This window comes from Vidua macroura, chromosome 8 (assembly GCF_024509145.1).
Source record: "Vidua macroura isolate BioBank_ID:100142 chromosome 8, ASM2450914v1, whole genome shotgun sequence".
Classification (NCBI taxonomy): Eukaryota; Metazoa; Chordata; class Aves; order Passeriformes; family Viduidae; genus Vidua; species Vidua macroura.
The window spans coordinates 655,168-667,416 of NC_071578.1; the positions used below are offsets into that span (position 1 = coordinate 655,168).

At 52.7% G+C, this 12,249-nt stretch overlaps 1 protein-coding gene across 15 annotated transcripts in view; it reads right to left on the bottom strand.

Moving 5' to 3' along the window:
• JAKMIP3 (Janus kinase and microtubule interacting protein 3) overlaps positions 1-12,249 on the bottom strand; it is a 64,625-nt gene that overhangs the window by 22,829 nt on the left and 29,547 nt on the right. For 6 of the 15 annotated variants that reach the window (XR_008438188.1, XM_053984173.1, XM_053984171.1 and 3 more), the window contains exons 5-12: positions 9,093-9,308; positions 7,338-7,457; positions 6,776-6,922; positions 6,230-6,361; positions 5,726-5,761; positions 4,312-4,371; positions 1,880-2,008; positions 188-316 (exon numbers count right to left, since the gene is read on the bottom strand). Coding sequence is in view for 14 of the 15 variants with exons in the window: in XM_053984173.1 (XP_053840148.1) it covers positions 188-316; positions 1,880-2,008; positions 4,312-4,371; positions 5,726-5,761; positions 6,230-6,361; positions 6,776-6,922; positions 7,338-7,457; positions 9,093-9,308 (969 nt within the window). In the remaining variant the exon portion in view is untranslated. The remainder of the gene's footprint in view (positions 1-187; positions 317-1,879; positions 2,009-4,311; positions 4,372-5,725; positions 5,762-6,229; positions 6,362-6,775; positions 6,923-7,337; positions 7,458-9,092; positions 9,309-12,249) is intronic. The other 9 variants (XM_053984179.1, XM_053984178.1, XM_053984182.1 and 6 more) reach the window with 3 other exon arrangements.

Below are 12,249 nucleotides of genomic sequence, written 5' to 3' on the forward strand. Positions count from 1 at the left end.
CTTGGGCTGATGAGAGGTGAAGAGGCCGAGCTGCAGCAGGGCTGGATCCTCAGCAGCCCCTTGCCAGGGCTGGCAGCACTCGGAGTGCCTGGAGCCGCCTGGCCGAGCCCAGGTGAGCGCAGAACCCACGCGGGTCCCCCAGCCCCCCCCAAAAGCCCCGTTCCCACGCAGGGCAGGCCGTGCACACCTTGACCTCTCGTTCTGCATCCAGGGTGCCCCCGACCTGCTCCTGCAGCAGGGCGTAGGCGCGCTGCAGGGCCTGGTACTCCATGGTCAGCTGCCGGAACCGCAGCTCCGTCTCCTCCTTGGCCATGCCCTGCAAGCACAAAAATAAAAATAAAGAGGGGGTTAGGTTTGTTTTCTCCTAAAAGTGCCTAAATCACCGCTTTTGAAATGCAATTTGGAAGCGTGGTACAAAAAAATCTTGGTTAAGTGCCCTCAAGCTGCTTCCCCTCCGTCCCCCCCCCACATCTCTTGCACGCTCTTACCTCCAGGAAATGCAGTACAGAAATAAAAAGATAAACCCTGCCTTGGAAAGATAAAAGCTTACCTTCCATATAGCACACCCATGACTGCACTTCCCTTTCTTACTGGAACAGGGAAAATCATCACATTAAAGGTGAAAATGCAGCTTTCTTTAACAACAAAAGGTTTCACTTTGGAAAGGAAACCAAGCCTGACAGCCTCACTCAATTATTAAAACACGAATCCAGAGTTAATAGTTGTAGAAGTGGTGACAACGACATGAAAGGAGCCCTTCATCTTCTTCACCCTCCTTACAATACCCAGTATGGAATGCTCTCATGTCAGGCTGACCGGAATCTTTCACTCAACATGAAATGGAATTACATGGCTGGGTGCATGCACCAACTTCCCACTGGCTGAACGGGGGGAAGGATGTCAGTACAGGAATGGAAAATAAACAGGCTCATACATACACAAATACATTCAGATTTCCTGCAGTGCCTGGTAACCATCAGGTATCTTTCACGATGGAGTGAGGAATTCTGCAGGTTCCCTCACAGCAGACTGAATTACACACCTGCTGCCAGCACACCATGAAAAGGCTGCACATCATCAGTGGCAATTCTTGTTTATTACAAGATTCTTGTTAAGCCCAGAGCTGTGTAATGAGCCAGTGATCTGACACACACTGGGGAGTGCATTTGTGGGGAAGCCCTGGCAAATACAAGGAATAATCCCTTTAATTTGTATTATTTGTGTGCTCTGCTCTCAGAGTCTCCAGAACCCAGCCAGGAACCTCCTTCCCCTGGAGCCCAGAGCTTCAGGGGAGCATTCATTCCCTTCTCCCTCCACCAACACACACCTTACTGCTCGTGCTGAGCTCAGCTGGCCCAAACTGCACCTGCCAAAACCTGCAGCCAGGCTCAGAGTGAACACACCTCCCAAGGCCTGTCCAATTTCTCAGTTTTTCAGACCTGCAAACCTGCCATAAATTCAATATTCTCAGGATATGAGATTTCCAGCGTGGCTGGAAGTTGTGAAGTTACTGAAGACCTGAGATTTAGAGATACTGACCAACATGCACAGCACCAAATCTCACAGAAGTGTTTCATTTCTGTCTGAGGTGACAGAATGGTAGAAGACATGAGAGAACAGCAAGGACAGATAGGAATGATGGAACAGAGCAGGGATTTCATTAAAAACCAGCACCAAGGTTACAGCCAGAGCACGGGGGTTTTTGAGGGGTACCAGGAATGATGGAACAGAGCAGGGATTTCATTAAAAACCAGCACCAAGGTTACAGCCAGAGCACGGGGGTTTTTGAGGGGTACCAGGAATGATGGAACAGAGCAGGGATTTCATTAAAAACCAGCACCAAGGTTACAGCCAGAGCACGGGGGTTTTTGAGGGGTACCTCTTCCAGGTCGTCCTCGGGCGTGCAGGGGGTCTGGTCAGTCCGGTCGGTCTGGTAGGAGATGGAGGAACCGTCGGACTCCAGGGAAGCCTCCTCGTCGTAGCCATAGAACGTCTCCACCACCGGCTTCTGACAGAGAGCAGGGTCAGGGAGGGGCCCTGGCACCTGGACAGGCTGCCCTGCAGCTGGACAGACAGCCCTGCACTGGGACAGACTGCCCTGCACTGGGACAGACTGCCCTGCACTGGGACAGACAGACTGCCCCTGGCACCTGGACAGACTGCCCTGGCACACGGACAGACTGCCCTGGCACACGGACAGACAGACTGCCCCTGGCACCTGGACAGACTGCCCTGGCACACGGACAGATTGCCCTGGCACACGGACAGACAGACTGCCCCTGCAGCTGGACAGACTGCCCTGGCACCTGGACAGACTGCCCTGCACATGGACAGACTGCTCTGGCACCCGGACAGACAGCCCCTGCAGCTGGACAGACTGCCCTGGCACCTGGACAGACTGCCCTGGCACCTGGACAGACAAACAGCCCCTGCACTGGACAGACAGATGGCCCTGCACTGGGACAGACAGATGGCCCCTGCACTGGACAAACTGCCCCTGCACTGGACAGACAGACAGTCCCTGCACTGGACAGACAGACGGCCCCTGCACTGGCACAGACTGCCCTGGCACAGACTGCCCCTGCACTGGACAGACAGACAGACAGCCCCTGCACTGGACAGACAGACGGCCCTGGGGCTGAGCACAGCCCCTGCACTGGACAGACAGGTGGCCCCTGCACTGGACAGACAAACAGCCCCTGCACTGGACAGACAGACAGACGGCCCTGGGGCTGAGCACAGCCTCTGCACTGGACAGACAGACAGACGGCCCTGGGGCTGAGCACGGCACCTGCACTGGACAGACAGACAGACGGCCCTGGGGCTGAGCACGGCACCTGCACTGGACAGACAGACAGACGGCCCTGGGGCTGAGCGCGGCCCCTGCAGCCCCCCGGCTCCAGGCTCTGGCAATTCCCTCCCTGCTGCTCTTCCCGACCCGGCCCAGTCCCTCCCTGTGTCTGTAAAACCTTCGCCCCCGCAGCGAGCCCAGGCGGTGCCTGGAGCTGCTGGAATCCCTGAACTGGCGTATTTGTGACACCTCCCAGCCCTGCCTGCTCCGTGCATTTCACTTCCAAACACCCCTTTTATTTTGGGTGTTCACCTCAGCACGAGGGGAGAGCCGCGCGCTGAAATGTCTTTTAATCCACTGTCACCACCATGGTGTCTGTCCTGTCAGCAGCACAGCTTTCACATGAAAAGCCAGAGCTTCAAAAACATTTTACTTGAAGTTAATCACCACAGCAATGTGTCTACGGTTTGAAGAAATCCAGTTTTCCACTCAAAGCTGCTTTTTGTTTAAGGGAATGGTGGTAAAGAAAGATTTACTGTAAATGCTTGAAAATCAAAGACAACGCTTCACAGATCTAAAGGTACTTTTAATTATGATTTACAAAAACATACCTAGATTTTGGCCTTTGGTTTTAATTTGCAGTGGGTAACTTTTGAAGGAGAATCACAGATTCCCAGAATGTGGAAGGGACACCTTCCCCTGATCCAGGTGCTCCAGCCCCATCCAAGCTGGCCTTGGGCACTGCCAGGGACCCAGGGGCAGCCCCAGCTGCTCTGGGCACCCTGTGCCAGGGCTGCCCACCCTGCCAGGGAACAATTCCCAATTCCCAATATCCCATCCACCCAGCCCTTGTCCAAAGCCCCACCCAGCTTTCAGAGAGACAGAACTGTGACTCCCTGGAAATCCTGGATGTGATTTTCAGGATGACAGGAGTTATCTCCCATCGACCTCAATTAGTTATTCATAGGTTCATTAGCTCCAGCCTCACTCTAATTGTTCATCTGTGGATCACAGCGCACTGGCAGCCCTGACATTAAACCTTGCTGTGACATTCTAGTGTGAATATTTACATTAACACCCTGCCAAGCCCTCATTAACCAACATTCCCTTTTCCCTGAGCTCCAGCCATTGCTTCCCTAACCAGCAATTTTCACATGTTACTAAACTCCATCATGAATTATTTACTAGGTACACATGTTTTCAGGCAGCACCATTAGAAGATCGTTTGGAGATGTGTTAATTCATTAAATTTGTCTGCTCTTAAGACAACCACATCCCACCAAAGCCCCACAGGGTAAATGCAGAGCATGAAAAGGCTCAGAATGCTCGATGCAAACAGGTCCCCTGCCCCTCCCTGAATATCCCAATACAGTCTGTCAATGTCCTTGAACTCCATGGCCCAAATTCAAGTTCAGGACCCATTTGCAGACCCTTGAGGAGAGCACTGCCACGGCCCTGAGGTGCTCTGAGCACCCAGCACTGTCCATCAGCATGTCACCCTAGAAGGTTTTGTTTTTTACCTTAGGAATTCTTGTCATTTTTTTCCTTTGCTTCCTGAACCGTAGCAGCTTATCACGTTCCTGCAAGAGTCAGAGACACGTGTTAGCTGTTTTCAGAGAGCAGTGATTGGAATTAACCACAAGGAGCCACTGGGGAAGCAACAGACAGGACTGTCCCTGCTGGCCACTGTCCCACACTGTCACCACTCCCGGGTTATTTACTCCAACATCTTCCAGGTTTGCCACAGACAACTAGAAATTGCTCTTTATGTCCATGAGGATCAAACTAGCATAAAGCTGATGGTAAGCCTTATGCTGAGAGTTTGGGTGTCCCCTCGGAGCTGCTCCCTGGGTGAGCACGGCCCTGCAGCCCTTGCCCTGGCTCTGCTCCTGGCCCTGTCCCTGGTGGCTGCTGGTGGCTCTGGAAGGGGCACACACCCCACTGCACACACTGCAGGGCCTCTCTGAACTCTGCACTTCCAGGCTCAGCTCCTTCTCTAAGGATCTGCAGGTTTCCTGTGCCTCTGGAGTGAGGTTTGAGCCTTTACTGCTGCCAACAATTTTTCCAATCGGAGGAAATAATAGAATAATGAAATTCCAGGTGGGAAGGACATTAAATGAATGAGAGGGACCTGATTTCACCCCCTGCCATGGCAGGGACACCTCCCACTGTCCCAGGTGCTCCAGCCCCAGTGTCCAGCCTGGCCTTGGGCACTGCCAGGGATCCAGGGGCAGCCCCAGCTGCTCTGGGCACCTGTGCCAGGGCTGCCCACCCTGCCAGGGGAGAATTTCTTCCTCTTTGTGGTATTAGGTCGATTTTTTACAGTGCTCAGAGAAAAGTCTCTGTTCTGGACTCGTAAAGCCCAGGGCTGCAGAGAGGGAAGCTCTAAAGGGGAAACCCTCAGATGTTCCATTTTGCCCGCTGGGTACATGGGTGTGGTGACCTTGGGGATGCTGACAGGGGCTGCTGCCCAGCCTGGTGGCAGTCCCAGGCCAGCAGCAGGGACAATGGAACACTGCCTGGCAATGGGATCAGCACATCCCATCAATACCCATCAGAGGTGGAACCCCACACACCCCTGCCCGCCACAGCACAGGCATGGGGCTGAGCACGCCCCGGTGTGGGTCACACACAGCCAGGGGCAGCCAGAGTGAAAAAATGCAGCTCCAAGGGGACAGAGCTGCCCTGGAGATGGGGACACTTGCCCTCAGCCATCAGGGCAGGTGGTGGGATTAAAGCTTTCCTCCCCACCATCACTGTGCTTTTCTCTGGTGAACAACTGTTGATAAAAAATCTGCTCTGAGGAAACCCCTGGGTCAGCTCACTGCTGAACACAGATGGAAGGGAGAATAAACATTATTGTACCCTGCCTGCTTTCCATGCACAGCAATTTAAAGCACATATAAATGAGGAGGAAGTTAATGTCACTCTTACCATGACACTCTTCACATAGCCAGCAGTCTCCAGGGTCTAAGGAAAAAGAATGAAATAATGTCAGCAATAATGTCAGAGGCTTAAAAAGAAAGGGAAGAAATAAAAGTTATTTTCTAGAGGAGTATCATGATTTTGGTGTTTTTTGTTTCCAAGAGAACATGTTAAGAAGGAGGCAAAACCCCAAGCCCAGGATTGCAGACCCCTCCCTGCACACAGGAATCTTCAGCCCCAGTGGTGGGTCCAGCTGAAGGAGCTGAACTTTCCCTCCCAGATCTGGCCACCAGCACATGCAGGGACATGGTTCTATCAGGCCAGGCCAATGCAGACTGAAAGGGTTTTCCCAAACACCACACCACAGATAATTCTATTACCACTAAGCACAGAAATGCCTCCCAGGTTCCCCTGCTGCCCATCAGCTCCCAGAACCTCGAGGAGCCCTTCCCTGGGCTTCCTCTGCTCTGCCCCTGGGCGCTCTCAGGTGAGAACAGCAGCCTTCCATCCTACCTTGGAGAGCTCATCAATGATGTTTTGCTGCTCAATAACTTGTAGTCTCAGGAAATCCACTTCCCTTTCTTCCTGGCTGTGGTCAAGGTCATTTAGGGAGCTTGGTCTCCTTATTGCTCCAGTTCTTTGCCTCTAGAATCCAAAAACCACAGGGCAGAAGAGGAAATGATCAGGGGGCTTTGCCAGGGACTTGTCTGGCCCTTCCCTTTACAGCAAGTAAAAAACATCTCTCTAATGGTTGCCCTGGCAGCTCTCCTGCTCCCCTTTTGCTGAGCCTCACATCCGGGCTCCAAACGTGCCAGATGGTCCTGCTCCTCCAGCTGGAAAAAGGGGCAGGGTCACAGGTGCAGCGTTCCCAGGGATTATGAGGGGGTTCTGGCAGGAAACTTGAAGGTGAACCACAGAATGCCAGATTAGTTTGGGTTGGAAGGGACCTGGCCAGAATGGAAGAGTTTCCCATGGAACCTGCAAGTGTGGGCCAGGGCCTGGCTCCCTGAGCCCCACCAGCTCCTCATCCCACGTTCTCCCAGGAGCACAGGCACTCACCATGGCAATGTTTTCCTGCGTCACAAATTTCAATTTATTTTCCATTCGACGTAAGGCATGTGACAACTCCTCATTCTTCCTACTGAGGCGTTTGTTTTTGTCCAAAATGGGCTTATACTGACTTTCTGCTTCTCTGAGACGTTTCAACTGAAAGATAAAGAGAAAAATGACACCTCTGGAGCTTTTTCATCAAATATATTAACTACTTCCTGTAACAATCACACTAGAAGTATTTTCTCCTGATGCAAAGCAGAACTGATCAAAACCTCTTGGGATTTTCCACTGGGGAGAGAGCATTCCCACATGAGAAGATATTCTGCCTGTGTAGCAAACATTCAGTGTGGGGAATGTACTTATTTTTAAAAAGAAAACACATATGATTCGAGCGAATGCCATCTCAAAAATCCATTGTTGCTCAAGGCCAGAGGGGAGAGCCGCGGCACAGCCCGAGCAGCGAGCTGAGCAGGAGGCAGCCCCTCGTTTGCAGGCAGCACGGGAGCAAACCCCGGGGTGTCCCTGGGACAGGGCAGCACGGCCCCAGCCCTGGCACTGCTGCACTCACCAGCTCGTTCCTCTCCTCCGACAGCAGCGCGTTCCTGTCCTCCAGCTTGCGGATGATCCCGCTCAGCTCCGCGATTTTCAGCTGGAAGCGCCGGGCGTCCTTTTCATCCAACTGCTGTTCCTAAAACAAAGATCAACTGCAAATAACTGTTCGTAAGTGCGCACGCAAGGGCGCATTGGCAAAGCTCAAACTTCTTCTTTGCCCAAATCCAAGCACTTTAAAACGTTTCTGCGCACAGTGTAACCCATGGAACCCAACTGACCATGGAAAGCTGCAGGGTGAGACCCATGGAGAGTCAGGAGTGGAAATGTAACAAAGAATGCAAATGCAGAGGTATGTATATGCATATGTATATATATATATATACGCAAATATATATGTATATGCAAATACGTCACAAATGTGCCAATACAAATGTGCAACCACAGAGTTTACTAATGGTAAACTTGGAAACAACAGAAAATATCAAAACTGAAGGCCGTGTTCCAATGATGCCACTGTTGAACTGAGAGCTTCAGACACATCGCCCACTCTGAGGACTTGGTCATAAGAAACTGGTACTAAAATTACTGAATTACTGAATGGGGAAAATCCATGCAATTGTGCATTGAATAAGCTCTTCTCCCAGAAAGCCGTGGCCCTTATGGGGTCCTAAAGGGTCACTCGTAAGGCCACAGGGGTAGTAGCCCTTTATCTGAGTGAAAATGCTTCAATCAAATTAGAAATGAATAGAGATATAGGTAGGTGTGTTCTCATTCAGAATCAGAGAGGAGTTACAGCTACTGACAAACGTGACAGACTTTTCCCCTTCTCTACGACTTGTTCTGGTCTTTGGCAGAAGTTGAGTACAACTAGAGAGAGGCAAATTAGCGCCCACAGTGCTGGTGGCACTTTTGGGAGGTCTAGGGTTCCTCATTCAACAGGTGCAGGAGAGGCTTGGGCCAAAGAATAAAATAGATTGGTTTGCTCAGGTATAAGTTTTACACTTGTCCTGAGACAATCAAGGCTGTTGCAAAAGAAATCTTGATGAGGATCAGCAATGAGGACAGCCTGCACACGTCAGAGGCAGTCAGAGGCACGAGGGCAGTTACCCGAGGGCTTTTCTGGGCAAAGGGGGGCCCCGGCAGGGAGGTGCCAGAGTTACACTGCAAAAGCCACTGTGGAAGGGTGACTCCAATCGAATGTGCTGGCTATTGCAGAGAATAAACAGCAGAGAACAGGTTAGGAGGTCTTTGGCTCACCTTGCGCCCTGCTGACAGTGAGCAGCAGGAAAGGGGGGCCCTGGGGGGCTGCAGGGGCCCTGCTGCCCTGCCCTGCCTTCCCCGCTCCCTCTGGAACTGGCCTCGTACATCTGCTCCCCAAGCCGCAGCTCCGAGAGCTCGCACACAAACAGCACTTGGTGAGAAATGCATTTGCATCGTTTGTTGGCAGAATCGCGTCAAACTGTCCAACTAAGGCGGGTGGCTGAGCATGGTACGGTGAGGAAAAGGAGAGAGAGAACAGAGGAATTCCACCCTGCCGACAAAACCAAACCAAACCGACCGGGAAACAAAACGACAGAAAGCAAAAGCTCTCCCATGGCGAGGTTTGATTGGAAATCTCAGTTTTGGGCACGACAAAAACCAGAGCAGCACGGAGCGGGTGCCTCAGGGCCCCTGCACAGCCATGGGACAGCTCTTGCTCCAGGGTGCACTCATCAAGATTCTGTCACTCGTTTGGTCGCTCGTTTAGGTGAAACCACGTGGAAGTGCTTACGGGGCTTCCCGAATGATCTGAAGCGTCTCCTGCACCACTTGCATAAGGAAGTTCCCGCTTGGGGCTGCTCAGATGCCGGTCAGACTCTTTGAGCTGGGACAGTTGTTCATCTAAAGCCTCCTTTTGGAGCTGCAGTCTCTGAGCATGCCCGGCTCGCACCCCTAACTCTCTCTCCAGCACGAAGACTGCTCTGTCCTTAAACTTAATCTCCTCCATCTACAAGGAGAAGAGAACACAATCACACAGGGCTCGGCAGCACCCAGAGCACAGCACCGCTGCCCTGCCACCACCCCGCAGCCACGGCGACGGCGAGCCAGCGCTGCCCTTCTCCAGGGCCACGCTCAGGAAACAACCCCTCCTTCGGCAGGCTGAAACACCAGGACGTGGCCTGAACTCCTATCACCGCTGCAGAACCGCCCCAAGAAAATTAAAGCTTGACATTCACGTCACACTTTGATCGCTTCACTCAAACACCTTAACGATTCTGCAGCATTTTTGCTTGGATGTCACCTCTAGAAAACGTGGATTAATAATTTTTAAAGAAAAATATTGAAACCTCAGTGTCCTTTAAATTTTCAAAATTCCTAGAAGAAATATTTTTTTTTAATTGTTTTTTTCCAAAAGTCTCCCTTGTGAGCAATTCCATGAGAGGTTTTACTTACACATAATAAACATTATGCAAAATCACAAAGTGCTTAAATGACAAATGCCCAGTGACCTCTAATGCTCTCCTTCCCTGTTTGCCTGTGCCAAGGGCCTGTGCACATCCCGTGGGATCAGCCAGGATCCGACCCCTGGGGTCTGGCTGGAGTTCACAAGGGTGGCTGGGTCCTGCCAGTGAATAAATCACTGATCCCAGCCCAGCAAAGGAATTCCTTGATCCCAGCCCAGCTGATCCCAGCCCAGTGAAGGAAATCCCTGATCCCAGCCCAGCTGATCCCAGCCCAGTGAAGGGAATCCCTGATCCCAGCCCAGCTGATCCCAGCCCAATGAAGGAATCCCTGATCCCAGCCCAGCTGATCCCAGCCCAGCTGATCCCAGCCCAGTAAAGGGAATTCCTGATCCCAGCCCAGCTGATCCCAGCCCAGTGGAGGGAATCCCTGATCCCAGCCCAGCTGATCCCAGCCCAGCTGATCCCAGCCCAGCGAAGGGAATCCCTGATCCCAGCCCAGCTGATCCCAGCCCAGTGAAGGGAATCCCTGATCCCAGCCCAGCTGATCCCAGCCCAGCTGATCCCAGCCCAGTGAAGGGAATCCCTGATCCCAGCCCAGCTGATCCCAGCCCAGTGAAGGGAATCCCTGATCCCAGCCCAGCTGATCCCAGCCCAGCTGATCCCAGCCCAGTGAAGGAATCCCTGATCCCAGCCCAGCTGATCCCAGCCCAGCTGGGCGGGGTGCTGCCCACGCTGGACCCCACAGCACATCACACCCACGGCTGCAGAAGCAGTCACAGCACGAGTGGATGCCAAGGAAGGCAGAAATCACACCCATCCCTCAGGGTCTGCCAGCTGCTTTCAGACTCCAGAAACACAAGATTTTTGCCATCGGTTTCTGAGCCTTCAGACATTTAATTTCAACGGTCAGTTTTTAAACCTGGCCTGCTTCAAATAACAACATTTTTTCCTTGTAAGAGCTGTGCTAATACTTTTATCTCTGCTTTGTCTGTAAACCTGGAAAAAAAACGACATAGGGAGTCAAGAGTCACTCCAAGGAGTTTGTTTGCAGTAAATGCCAACGTGGCCCACCCAGGGCAGGTGCTGGCAGGTCACACAGGTATCAGGAAAGCAAAATGCAGCAAATGAAAGGGATTTTGGGTGCCATTGACTAACGATCCTTTCAACAATGTCCATGAAGGCAGCGCCTGCTGACTTTGCATGAAACAAAGACACAGGTGCTCCAGAGCACCTGAGCTCTTTCTGCTAAATGCCTAATGAGGAGAAGTCTAAATGGATGCACAGATGAAAAGATAACACATCATCAAATGATTATTTGTTTAAAATAAGCAGAATATTGGCTAGTTGATTCCTATTATATGGAAACAAAGACAATATTACAACAAAGGCAACACATGAAATTGGGAGGAACAAAGAGATGAGACAACACAAAACATTTCACAGCATTTCACTAATGGTTTGTTTTCCAGGAAAAAAAAAAAAAAAAAAAATCCCTAAACAGAACCTTCATAAACCACAAGCAACCATCAGCACCGACATCTTCCTTCACCTGAGTAAATTCCCATACATGACACAGGCACAAGTCCAGTGCCTGCAGCCCCCTGACAGACAGAGACAGCGTGGAAACAGCAGAGATGGAAGGGAAAGATGTCCCTGAGCACACGGAGGAGAGGAGGGGGAGGCAGGGCCGAGGGGCCCCCAGAACTCACTGGCAGCGGCGCGGGTCCGTGGGCAGGCAGCCCTGGGGCAGGGCCAGCCTGGCATCATGCTGGGCTCTGCTGGGCTCTGGCTGCTCTCCCTGCTCCCACCCTGCCAGGAGCTCCGGAGCCGGGAAGGGGCAGGAGCACCCACCCACCCACCCAGCCGGCAGCGCCCGCTGCACACGGGGCCGGATGAACGCTGCTGAATATTTATGTGCCTGCTCGCTGGTAGGCAGCCCCGGCACAGCTGGTGCCAATTACAGAGCAGCAGCCGTGCTTCCAGCCGTGACTCTTCAAGTTGTCATTGCCATCCTCATTCAAACCCGGCTGTAGGGTCCTGGGTGGGAGACCCGTCCCTGCAAAACTCCTGGGGCCCTCGCAAGTTGACGGATGCTGCCAAAAATGGCCTTGAAGCTGCCGGTGCCTGGGATCAAAGGCATCCCCCAGGCAGGGGGCACGGAGGAGGAGCCCTGTCCAGTGCAGGCACATCTCCCCACGGTCTGAGCTGGCATCAGGACACGCCAGGAGACCTGTCCCAGCCTCGATGGGGCTGCCAGGGCGCTGGCACCTGGCTGATGAGATGCCCAGCAGGGTGGCCATGGGGTGTGCCAGCCCTGGGAGAAGGGTTCAGGCACAGGGGACACACACCCTGCTCCTTCCCCTCCCTCTCCAGAGCCATCCCCACTGCCTCCTGTCCTGGCCCTGGCTGGGGCTGGGAGGGAGCTGGAAGCCCAGCTTGGTCCAAGGCCAGTGTAACCATCAGTGCCCCTGGTAAACCCATGAA